Below are 13722 nucleotides of genomic sequence, written 5' to 3'. Positions count from 1 at the left end.
GTTATAAAAGAAAAACCATTAAGCAAAAATGAGAAATTGGTCAAAAATCCACTTTTCCTTCAAAAAATCATATCTTCGCAACAAAAAACATTTAAGGACTTTCAAATACGGCGATTTTTATTATAAAACAAATTTAAGTATTTTATAAACACAATTGGTTTCTATTAACACTCGGTTAATTTTATATATAAACAAGCGTATTAATTAACAAAAAATACAAACTCCTACGCGCATTTAAGAAACGGAACGATTTCGAAGCGTTACGCATCATCAGTATTACAGTCTGTACGCTTTACGTGTAACTTACCAGACACAGATCAATCGAATGGCGATCACCGTTTACTGACAGAGGTTTCGTCAGCTAGCGTCAACTGCGCGAAGATCGTTGATATTCACTCTCATCAGAGATGAAGTTATCGTCGAGCGATGATAATGCGTATTATTGTCGCGTGATACAATTGTTTGATCGCATGCACAATTCACAAGTCGATTTTTTAATTGTTATTCCCGGAGAATGTGATTCGGTAAGATGGACCACCGGATTCACCAAATGGTTCGTAAGAAATGACTATGAGCGTCGTTCGCAGTTCTTTTAATCAGAGCCAGTGGCATATTTCGAGCCGATTTCTCCTCTCGAGCTCCTCACTCCATTCGCGACCTTACAGCTATGCCCTAGGCTATTTTTTTTACAAGTGACGCTCTACGCTCTTCAGCCACAATATATGAGAACGGGCGGCAGCTAAGCTAAATTATTTGCCAAGACCACGGTTCGTTGACCGAGCAACGCTAAATTAATTCTGCACTCTTGAAAACGATATTATAATAATACTGTTACGTAAGTTATTTGTGAACGTTGTAGATCTTTTAAAATTATCTGCCAAAAATATTATTATATATTTTAAGATTCCATAAACATTTTTTGTTTCAGTTGATTTTTGGCCAAGGTACACCTAGTACCGTTTAGGGCGATTTTTTCGTGTGTGTGAAGCTGGCACATCATTTGGTGGAAAATCACTAAACATTGACAGTTCTGAGTTTATTTTCAATAGTTCTACAGTTCCTGATAGATAAAACAAATAGTTCTGGCCTTTAAAGCGAAAAAAACGCATAGGACAAAGTGAGGTGCCAGGTTCACGCAGCACCTCAGTTTGTCCTACAACATTTTCCAGACCGAATTCTTGTAGGATTTTAAAAGATCTATAGTTCTAGATGAGTTCTAGAAAGAGTTCCAGCGTTTAACATAGTTTTTTTATTTTTTTTATTTTTTTTTTTATAAAACATTTATGTTATAATATTATATAATAGAGTTCCGTGTACGAAAAAATATTTTTCCTACAGTTCTCAACATACTAAAGCGCGTTCCGAAGAGTTCCGGGCGATTCCGATATTAGTTAATTAACAAAAAATTAATAACTCCCGAAAAAGTCGATTTTCCGCACATATAGGTGAGGTGCTGGACTTTTTCGAAGAGTTCTGTGCACGAAAAAATAATTTTTCTACAGTTCTCAACATATTAAAGCGCGTTCCGAAGAGTTCCGGGCGATTCCGATATTAGTTAATTAACAAAAAATTAATAACTCCCGAAAAAGCCGATTTTTCGCACATAAAGGTGAGGTGCTGGACTTTTTCGAAGAGTTCTGTGTACGAAAAAATATTTTTCCTACAGTTCTCAACATATTAAAGCGCGTTCCGAAGAGTTCCGGGCGATTCCGATATTAGTTAATTAACAAAAAATTAATAACTCCCGAAAAAGTCGATTTTCCGCACATATAGGTGAGGTGCTGGACTTTTTCGAAGAGTTCTGTGCACGAAAAAATATTTTTCCTACAGTTCTCAACATATTAAAGCGCGTTCCGAAGAGTTCCGGGCGATTCCGATATTAGTTAATTAACAAAAAATTAATAACTCCCGAAAAAGTCGATTTTCCGCACATATAGGTGAGGTGCTGGACTTTTTCGAAGAGTTCTGTGCATGTAAAAATATTTTTCCTACAGTTCTCAACATATTAAAGCGCGTTCCGAAGAGTTCCGGGCGATCCCGATATTAGTTAATTAACAAAAAATTAATAACTCCCGAAAAAGCCGATTTTTCGCACATAAAGGTGAGGTGCTGGACTTTTTCGAAGAGTTCTGTGTACGGAAAAATATTTTTCCTACAGTTCTCAACATATTAAAGCGCGTTCCGAAGAGTTCCGGGCGATTCCGATATTAGTTAATTAACAAAAAATTAATAACTCCCGAAAAAGTCGATTTTCCGCACATATAGGTGAGGTGCTGGACTTTTTCGAAGAGTTCTGTGCACGAAAAAATATTTTTCCTACAGTTCTCAACATATTAAAGCGCGTTCCGAAGAGTTCCGGGCGATTCCGATATTAGTTAATTAACAAAAAATTAATAACTCCCGAAAAAGTCGATTTTCCGCACATATAGGTGAGGTGCTGGACTTTTTCGAAGAGTTCTGTGCATGTAAAAATATTTTTCCTACAGTTCTCAACATATTAAAGCGCGTTCCGAAGAGTTCCGGGCGATCCCGATATTAGTTAATTAACAAAAAATTAATAACTCCCGAAAAAGCCGATTTTTCGCACATAAAGGTGAGGTGCTGGACTTTTTCGAAGAGTTCTGTGTACGGAAAAATATTTTTCCTACAGTTCTCAACATATTAAAGCGCGTTCCGAAGAGTTCCGGGCGATTCCGATATTAGTTAATTAACAAAAAATTAATAACTCCCGAAAAAGTCGATTTTCCGCACATATAGGTGAGGTGCTGGACTTTTTCGAAGAGTTCTGTGCACGAAAAAATATTTTTCCTACAGTTCTCAACATATTAAAGCGCGTTCCGAAGAGTTCCGGGCGATTCCGATATTAGTTAATTAACAAAAAATTAATAACTCCCGAAAAAGTCGATTTTCCGCACATATAGGTGAGGTGCTGGACTTTTTCGAAGAGTTCTGTGCATGTAAAAATATTTTTCCTACAGTTCTCAACATATTAAAGCGCGTTCCGAAGAGTTTCGGGCGATTCCGATATTAGTTAATTAACAAAATTTAATAACTCCCGAAAAAGTCGATTTTCCGCACATATAGGTGAGGTGCTGGACTTTTTCGAAGAGTTCTGTGCACGAAAAAATATTTTTCCTACATTTCTCAACATATTAAAGCGCGTTCCGAAGAGTTCCGGGCGATCCCGATATTAGTTAATTAACAAAAAATTAATAACTCCCGAAAAAGCCGATTTTTCGCACATATAGGTGAGGTGCTGGTCTTTTTCGAAGAGTTCACCTCTATTAAGCTGGACCCCCCACCAGCGAAAATCGAGTTCGCACTAGGTCAAAAATTTAGTGCTTTTTAGGTGCTAATTTAGTACTCTAGTCCGAATTCTGGTGCTCAAACCGTTTAACAGTAATTAAAAAAAAAAAGGGTGGGGTGCAGCTTAATGGCAAGCTGGACCACCCCATAATAAAAAAAATATATACAGTGGTCACAAACACAAAACAAGTACACTAGAATTTAGTGCTAATTTAGTGCTCAAAGAAACCCCTAAAAAAAAATTAAAAATTAATAATTGTTTAAAAAAACATCACTATATACCCAGCGCAGCATTGCGATCTTGGAGAACAATACGTACAGACCACTAAATTTGTATGTTTTCGGTATTAAAATAACATGGAAAACGAAAATAATCATAATACAACAGGATTCAAAGTTATTAATAAAATAATAATTATTAATTCCTGTCCGATAGTGCAAAAAATCAGTCCTCTGATCGTCGAATTTGACGCTTGTAAAAATTATATACTAAAATGTTATTTAGACATCGAAGTATCAAAATATATCAATTTTAAATTAAGTGCTCACTGCAAATTGCTGAAAAATAAATTGTTTATGCGCGGAGAGCACGCGCCGCGCACTAACCTTACTCTCCAGATCGTCAGAAAATTTGGTGCTCGCAAAAATCTTATATCAAAATGTTCCTTAGACATCGTAGTATTATAATAAATTAATTGCGACTTTGGTGCTCGATGTCACTTGCTGAAAAATAAATTGTTTATGCGCGGAGAGCACGCGCCGCGCAATAACTTTACTCTCCAGACTTTACTCTCAGAGACTTTGGTGCTTGTAAAAATCTTATATATCAAAATGTTGTTAGACATCCTACTTTAGAAATAAATCAATTTCGAATTTAGTACCTGTTGCATGTTGTAAATGAATTTTTCACGTGCGGAGGGCACGCGCCGAGCACAAACAATTTATTTTTGAGCAAGTGACATCGAGCACCAAATTCGCAATTAATTTATTATAATACTACGATGTCTAAGGAACATTTTGATATAAGATTTTTGCGAGCACCAAATTTTCTGACGATCTGGAGAGTAAAGTTAGTACGCGGCGCGTGCTCTCCGCGCATAAACAATTTAGTTTTTAGCAGTTGGCATCGAGCACTAAAGTCGCAATTAATTTATTATAATACTACGATGTCTAAGGAACATTTTGATATAAGATTTTTATGAGCACCAAATTTTCTGACGATCTGAATAGTAAAATTAGAGCGTGGCACGTGCTCTCCGCGCAAAAACAATTTATTTTTCAGCAAGTGACATCGAGCACCAAAGTCGCAATTAATTTATTATAATACTACAATGTCTAAGGAACATTTTGATATAAGATTTTTTCGGGAGTTATTAATTTTTTGTTAATTAACTAATATCGGAATCGCCCGGAACTCTTCGGAACGCGCTTTAATATGTTGAGAACTGTAGGAAAAATATTTTTTCTTGCACAGAACTCTTCGAAAAAGTCCAGCACCTCACCTATATGTGCGAAAAATCGGCTTTTTCGGGAGTTATTAATTTTTTGTTAATTAACTAATATCGGAATCGCCCGGAACTCTTCGGAACGCCCTTCAATATGTTGAGAACTGTAGGAAAAATATTTTTTCGTGCACAGAACTCTTCGAAAAAGTCCAGCACCTCACCTATATATGCGGAAAATCGACTTTTTCGGGAGTTATTAATTTTTTGTTAATTAACTAATATCGGAATCGCCCGGAACTCTTCGGAACGCGCTTTAATATGTTGAGACCTGTAGAAAAAATATTTTTTCGTGCACAGAACTCTTCGAAAAAGTCCAGCACCTCACCTATATGTGCGGAAAATCGACTTTTTCGGGAGTTATTAATTTTTTGTTAATTAACTAATATCGGAATCGCCCGGAACTCTTCGGAACGCGCTTTAATATGTTGAGAACTGTAGGAAAAATATTTTTTCGTGCACAGAACTCTTCGAAAAAGTCCAGCACCTCACCTATATGTGCGAAAAATCGGCTTTTTCGGGAGTTATTAATTTTTTGTTAATTAACTAATATCGGAATCGCCCGGAACTCTTCGGAACGCCCTTCAATATGTTGAGAACTGTAGGAAAAATATTTTTTCGTGCACAGAACTCTTCGAAAAAGTCCAGCACCTCACCTATATGTGCGGAAAATCGACTTTTTCGGGAGTTATTAATTTTTTGTTAATTAACTAATATCGGAATCGCCCGGAACTCTTCGGAACGCGCTTTAGTATGTTGAGAACTGTAGGAAAAATATTTTTTCGTACACGGAACTCTATTATATAATATTATAACATAAATGTTTTATAAAAAAAAAAAAATAAAAAAAATAAAAAAACTATGTTAAACGCTGGAACTCTTTCTAGAACTCATCTAGAACTATAGATCTTTTAAAATCCTACAAGAATTCGGTCTGGAAAATGTCGTAGGACAAACTGAGGTGCTGCGTGAACCTGGCACCTCATTTTGTCCTATGCGTTTTTTTCGCTTTAAAGGCCAGAACTATTTGTTTTATCTATCAGGAACTGTAGAACTATTGAAAATAAACTCAGAACTGTCAATGTTTTGTGATTTTCCACCAAATGATGTGCCAGCTTCACACACACGATTTTTTCAGTGCTGCCTTTTCACGACACCATATCTCTGCCATTTTACGCAATTTCTTAATAAAAAAAATCATAAAGTTTCTTTAAAATATATATTTTTAACTAAAGAAAACCCAATTCGGTAACTCCAATAGTTTCCAAAAAAAAAAATTCCAGAAAATTGCCATTTTTTTGGCTTTTTGGGTGTATATGCCTCTTTAAAGTTAACTTATATAAATTAATAATAATGTCTAAAATAAAAAAAACATAAAAAATCCTGGGAATTACTTCCAGAATTTTCTGGTAAGTTTTTAATTATTACTTTTAATTATTAATATTTCTTCTTGGTGTTGGTTCTGCATATACGTGCTATGTATGTTTTCCTTTAAAAATGTACTGCACTGAAAATCACTATTAAAATTAAACTTTCCTTCTCTTCTTTTCCCCCCTTCTCGCCAAGAAACTTTTGTTTGAAGAAATTTGGGGAAAAGTTATGAAAAATTTGGGGACATTCAGCATGAGCTATCTGGCAACACTCGAGTGCCAGTTTAGTCCACAGGCCTATAAAATATGTCACATGCAACGTAACCTCGTAACGTCTCCCAAAAGCATTAATCTGTCGTGTGCATGAGCGGAACGATCGAGCGATCTGCAAGCGCGGGAAGATACATTCGTCGCGGGTCACCTATTTATGTGTGCCGGCGTTAGCAGTCTTCCCACAGCGATAAATCGGAAGATGGTACTGAGAGTCGAGTGATGGTCCTGTCGTGTAGTCAACGTCGCATTACGACTTTCCGCGAGTAGCACGTGAAACCGGGTGCCCCGAAAGCTTCGGAGAAGGGTACAGCCTTCTCCGATTGGCGGTAAAAGAGGGAGCGGAGAACGAGCCCCTGGAAATCACGAGGGTTGCTTCTGGGCTTTTCCCACGCGGATATCGCGGATATCTTCGAGAAACTGGCGTCACCCACTTTCACGGACTCCGACACTGTGGAAGTGGATGTTTCTTCCTGGAGGATCTTCCAAGTTCTTCCGCCCGTATCCTCACAAGGGATACGGGCGGGTTGACAACGGTTTCTCGTTAGCAAAACACGTATTCGTTGTTCGACTCTTCGTCACCCTTCGCACGTTTCGGCTTAGCAGTCGCGCATCACAATCAAAGACGTTGACCGTAAAAAGGAAATACTCGATATCGAGCGTGTCGTGATGAGTCAAGACAATGTAATGCGATAAATATAATGTATGAGGCAATATGTAAATGTAATTCCGCGCGCGGTCGCAAATTACAATTTTAATAATTCCGGTGACGCGCTTAGAGGAATAAAATAGCACCGAACCACGGCAAAATAAGTAACAGTTAATAGCATCGGTAATTATTGATAAAATTAATTATACTTAATAACTCTTGTAATTATTAATGAAATTAATATTTACTGTAATGCATTGATTTTCAATAGCTATCTGAACGCTTGTACCGACGATAGCGTGGCAAGAATATAATGTCCACGAAATTGGTCGTTATAACGAGATGACATTCGATGCTTCCGGCGCAATCGGGATTTATCAGCGGCGTGCGCGCGACAGTCCGCTCAATTCAGCGGGCGGCGGCAGGATAATTAATTAGGTGAACCCTTCGAGGGTGGTCCTTGTGTACGTGGATGGCGTTGGCACGGGGTCGAAAAGGCGGACAAAGGTCCGGAGTGAGTACAGTTCTGACACTCGCCAACGGCGCTATTACGAGTAAAGAGGGCAAAGCCAGAATGCGAAAAGGGGATGCTGATGTGCGTGAAAGACGAGAAAAAGAAAATAAGAGAGAGAGAGAGAGAGAGAGAGAGAGAGAGAGAGAGAGGGAGGGAATGCGATCGTCTCCGGTAGAACGAACGGAAGTCTGGAATAAGAGGGGCTTCGCTACGACTTCCGAGACTGGGCCACGCACTGGGGAACCCCGCGAGGGTGGTGTCAACGCGTTTTGGGCGGAATCCAAAATCTTTTAGGAATTGGGATAAAGAGATCCCTTCCATAAATCTGATCTCTCTTCTTCCGATTTATCGGCGCTCTCATCAAGTGGAAAAGTTACTCTATTTCCGTAATATCTGCGACCTACTTATACCGCATGCTATTTATTTTTATTTTTTGTCGTGTATAATGTATTTTATGCTCTCTATTTTTTTTTTCTTAACTTGCTTTCTGTCTGTTAACAAGAGAAGTAGAGTAAAATCAATCTTCCGTAATCAACGTTGTGGCATTTAACTCGAAATCTTATTTGCCGCGCGTATGCAAAAACGAATCTTTTGAGAAGCGCTGTAACGTCCCACGAGCATTCATTCTGCATCGAATATCCCGAATCTGATAAATCGGGAGTGAGGCCGCTGCACACGCCTATAAATCTCGCCCCGACATCCTTCCTTAAGAGTTTTCCTCGGTACGATTTATCGGCGCACGGGTCGCGAGAGTGAATTTTACATATCGATCAACCGACCCTTCGTTTTGAATACGTTTGGATGTAATGGGGTCTCCGGCCTTCGCGGTGAGTTAAAAATCGAACGACGAAGTCGGGGAGCGATAACGAGCGAGAGAAGAGCAAACGGGTCGGCTGTCATTTACAACGAATCCAAATGCGCTCGTGTTACATATGCGCGAGGCGCGAAATTACTTTCATTCGTCAAATCTGTCGCCGGCTCTGTCATCGCGGAGGGAGACAACGCAAAACATGCGTTATTCAATATTAATAACGTTTGCAGGGTATCTGTAGAATTCCGCAGAACAACGCAAAAAAAACAAGCATAAAATATTGCAAATATTCATCTAGATAATATCACAATAGAAAAAACAGTTTTGTTAAAGTAAAACTAAAAGTTTAATTAGATACATATTTAAAAATAATTCTATTGGATTATCAAAATAATTATGCATGGCGTTAAGGCACGATAAGCAAAGCTGCAAAAAATTTTGCTCTAGCAACCAATTTGAGTGTCCTACACAATTATTTTAATGACTCTACAAAATTATTTTTAGATCTGTATTCAGCTAAATTTTTTTACACATCAGCAACACCGTTCTTTTCACGTGATAAAAGAGCAGTACAAAATTATTTAAAAAAATAAATAAATAAAAAAAGGCGCCAAGTGTGTACACACACCTAAAAATTTTTATTTTTTTTGCAAAACCCAAGTAGTACCATCCTTGTATTTTGTATACAAAATAATACAAAAATACCACTTATAAGTATTTAAAGATTTTTAGGTGCGCGCACACACTTAGCGCCTTTTTTACCTTTTTTTGAAAAGGTAATTTTGTACTGATCGTATATTACGCAAAACTTAATTATGTTTATGCTATATTGTGAATAACATGCAATGGGTTTTTAAGGATTTGCCGTGCATAATACATTTTGCCGTTTCATAAATGTTTTATACGTATTATACGTTTTATACGTAGGAAATATAAAAAACCACTCAAAACGCTGAATTGCCCAACTCTGCTTGTAACGGCGCAATTTAAGAATGTTTACGCAATGAATGGACAATGAATGGAATAAATCTGTAATCTTTACTGTATCGTTATGATAAACTTTGTGTAAATACTACATGATACAAATAACTTGCGCAATGGTGCTATAACATCATTTAAAGATACAGAAATAGACACAACAATTTAACGTATCTAATCGGTCAATGAATTGTGACTTTGGCAGATAATTAAAAGACCTGCAACGTTTACAAACCACTTATGTAACAATGCTATTGTAACATCGTTTTCAAAAGCACAGAATTAATCTAGCGTTGCTCGGTCAATGAACCGTGGCCTTGACAGATAATTTAGCTTAGCTGCCGCCCGCTCTCAAATATTATGGCCATGAAGTAGGAGAATTCTCCTACTCCATGGTTGTAGCTCAGGAGCGTAGAGCGTCTCTTGTAAAAGAAATAGCCTACGCCGCCTAGGGCATAGCTGTAGGGCCGCGAGCGGAGTGAAGAGCTCGAGGGGAGACTGTAGGAGTCGCCTCGGAAATCGGCTCGAGATATGCCACTAGCGCTGATTAAAAGAACTGCGAACGACGCTCACAGTCATTCTTTACGAGCTCTTTGGTGAATCTTTCCGATTCACATTCTCCGGGAATAACAATCAAAAAATCGACTTGTGAATTGTGCATGCGATTAAACAATTGTATCACGCGACAATAATACGCATTATCATCGCTCGACGATAGCTTCATCTCTGGCGAGAGTGAATTTCAACGATCTTCGCGCAGTTGACGCTAGCTGACGAAACCTCTGTCCGTAAACGATGATCGCCGTTCAATCGATCTGTGTCCTGGTAAGTTACACGTAAAGCGTATAGACTATAAGACTGATGATGCGTAACGTTTCGAAATCGTTCCGTTTCTTAAATGCGCGCAGGAGTTTGTATTTTTTGTTAATTAATACGCTTTTTTATATATAAAATTAACCGAGTATTAATTGTGTTTATAAAATACTTAAATTTGTTTTATAATAAAAATTTGTTTTCTAAACAAATCTTATAAATTAATATCTGTATTAATGCCCAATACTTGTTGTCTGCTCGAATAGTGCTAGAATCATCATCGCGCGCGTATTCGTCGTTATCGGTTATATTTACTGGTTTTGACCTCGTCAGCGCGACGAGTCTTTTTAAAACATGTATTGAAATCAAACAGTTGTTAACCAGCGACAAGACAAGACGTACATATAAAGCAAGTCAATCACAAAAATTATTAAACAGTTGTTATATTTGGTGAAAAACGTAGTTCAGCTCCATTCCATCAATTCCGTATACTTGTATATAATTGATCGATTCTTCAGCTATTTATAATATAATTAATAAATAACTAAATTAGCGGCAGGTTGCTCATATAATCATCCATTTTTTTAGACTAATATAAAAATGTGTTTTTGCAGGCAAAGTGGCAAACAATGGCACTTATAACGGTTTACTGGAGTTTGGACGTCATAATAATTTTTCTAACTCTTATGGCAACTACTTACCTTTATATGACGCGCAATTTCAAATACCGGAAAAAACGGGGTATTTTGGAAATGAAACCGACGCCTTTCTTCGGCAATTTCAAGGAGTGTTTATTTCTGAAGAAAGCACCGGCGTATTTCCTAAAGGATATTTACGATGAAACAAAGGGCGTACCGTACGCGGGTTTCTACGTATTGGACAAACCCTTCCTGCTGGTTCGCGATCAAGAACTCATCAAGAAAATTTTAGTGAAAGATTTCAACTACTTCTCCGAGTGATACAATTCGGCGGATCCTGCGGATCGCATGGGATACGCGAATCTCCTTTTTATCAGAAATCCAGCCTGGAAGACGATAAGAACGAAACTAACGCCGTTCTTTACGTCTGGTAAAATGAAGAAGATGTTCGACTTGATGATAATATGCGTAAAGAATTTAGATGAATATCTCAATTCACTACAGTTAGAGGGTGAGTACTGAATAATTCATAAAATGCGAAGCATTGAGAGGGTATTCTAGTCTAGAGCGCGATAAAATTTGCCTATTTAAAAACAAAATTAATTTAATTGATGGCAGGTGAGGGAAAGACAATAGAAATGAAAGATTTAAGTGCCAGATTTACCACGGATATAATCGGCAGTACCGCTTACGGGCTCGACGTGAATCCATTCAAAAATCCAGACGCAGAGTTCCGCAAATATGGCAAGATGATGTTTCAGTTTAATACGATTCGCGGACTTGGAGATGCTCGCGATATTTTTCCTTCCAACTGTAACTCGTTTGGCACATTTAAAGATGTTCGGCAAACAGCCTACGGACTTCCTGCGAAAAGTCTTTTGGAGACGCTCACTCAGCGCATGAAATCTGGCATAAAGAGAAACGATCTTATCCACATCCTTATTGAACTTAAAAATAGCAATAATAAGGATCTACAAGATTTCAGTAAGCGAACTAAAATCTAATTCCAAGTTTATGTAAACATTTAAAAATTGTATTTAATAGAAACGAATACGTATGTAGAATTTAATAGAATTAACAAGAAGTTAAGACTAATTTGATTAATAATTATGCTAACAAAATTGTAGCGTAATGAAATTCTTTAAAAATTTATAATTAAATTAAAAAATATAAATTTCAGCGTTTGATGGCGATGATCTTCTGGCACAACCAGCTAGTTTCTTCGCAACTGATTTTGAAACCTCTTCAACAACTATGGCTTTCACATTATATGAACTCGCGGTGGAACCCAAAATTCAGAATACTCAAAAAGAAATTCTCGAGGCTCTTGATGAAACTAATGGAAAAATTACATACGACTAGCATCCGCTATATTTCCCATATTCATATTCTATAAATTTTTTTTAGACTTGCAAAGTATTATAAAATACTATAATACATTTTATATATATATAATGTATATATATATAATGTATATATATATATATATATATCCCATATTCATATTCTCCTCTCGGATCAATTGTCATTGGTACTATAGTTACTTCACACGGTGTGATCTCGTATTTGCTTAAGATCTGAAGCAATTGCTTGCAAAGTATTATAAAACAGTACTACATAATATATATTTTTCATATTCATATTCTACGAGATATTCTATAAATTTTTTTTAGACCTGTTTGTGTTGCTGGCACTTTTTGCATTCAGAATATTTGCTTGCTTTCTCTCTCTTTCTCTTTTTAACGCCTAAATATATATTTATTTTGTTTTAAATACAAAAATTTTTGGAGATTTATTATCTCAAATTAAATTAATTGTCAATTTAATAATGATATAATTTTTTTATTACTAGATATGATTGTTACCGTATCTCGATATGGTGGTCTTAGAAACTTTGAGAATGTATCCACCATTGGGTTATATAAATCGTATGACTAATTAGACTTATGAAGTGCCAGAATTCAATCTCGTAATTGAGAAAAGTACACCAATTTATATTTCGATGCTTGGCCTGCACTACAATCCGGAATATTTTTTCAATCCTAATAAATTCGATCTGGAGCGATTTAATGAAGAAAAAAAAAACGTAGCAGGCCAGCATGCGTTTATTTCCCATTTGGAGAAGGCCTACATGCGTGTATAGGTGCAAGAACTATTCTTAATATAATCTTTATTAAAATATTAAGATATTAAACATTATGTAGTACTATTTTATAATACTTTGCAGGCAACCGTTTCGGGCTTTTGCAAGCAAAGCTAACATTGCTTCAGATCTTAAGCAAATACAAGGTCACATCGTGTTAAGAAACTATAGTACCAATGACAATTGATCCAAGAGGAGTCTTGACAGTGCCCTTAAACGGTGTAATCTATCTTAATTTCCAAGAAATTAATGGGTATTAATTTCTCAAAAATTAAGATAGATTACACCGTTTAAGGGCACTGTCAAGACACCTCTCGGATCAATTGTCATTGGTACTATAGTTTCTTCACACGATGTGACCTTGTATTTGCTTAAGATCTGAAGCAATGTTAGCTTTGCTTGCAAAAGCCCGAAACGGTTGCCTGCAAAGTATTATAAAATAGTACTACATAATATTTAATATCTTAATATTTTAATAGAGATTATATTAAGAACAGTTCTTGCACCTATACACGCATGTGGGCCTTCTCCAAATGGGAAATAAACGCATGCCGGTTTGCTACGTTTATTTTCTTCATTAAATCGCTCCGGATCGAATTTATTCGGATTGGGAAAATATTCCGGATTGTAGTGCAGGCCATGCATCGAAATATAAATTGGTGTACCTTTCTCAATTACGAGATTGAATTCTGGCACTTCATAAGTCTAATTAGTCATACGATTTATAT

At 36.7% G+C, this 13722-nt stretch overlaps 1 protein-coding gene across 1 annotated transcript; it reads left to right on the top strand.

Annotated features, from left to right (window-relative positions):
- Positions 1-10833: 10833 nt before the first annotated feature.
- On the top strand, positions 10834-12249 carry LOC105205561 (cytochrome P450 6k1). The gene is given in 5 exon segments (XM_026139195.2): positions 10834-11362; positions 11470-11627; positions 11629-11731; positions 11734-11835; positions 12032-12249. Coding segments are annotated over 5 exon segments (1065 nt in total). The 5' UTR covers positions 10834-10842; the 3' UTR covers positions 12214-12249.
- The last annotated feature ends 1473 nt before the right edge of the window (positions 12250-13722 follow it).

The sequence above is a fragment of the Solenopsis invicta genome, chromosome 11 (assembly GCF_016802725.1).
Source record: "Solenopsis invicta isolate M01_SB chromosome 11, UNIL_Sinv_3.0, whole genome shotgun sequence".
In the NCBI taxonomy this organism is placed as follows: domain Eukaryota; kingdom Metazoa; phylum Arthropoda; class Insecta; order Hymenoptera; family Formicidae; genus Solenopsis; species Solenopsis invicta.
Note: the sequence above shows the minus strand (reverse complement) of the source record. Positions and strands in the feature narration are given on the sequence as shown.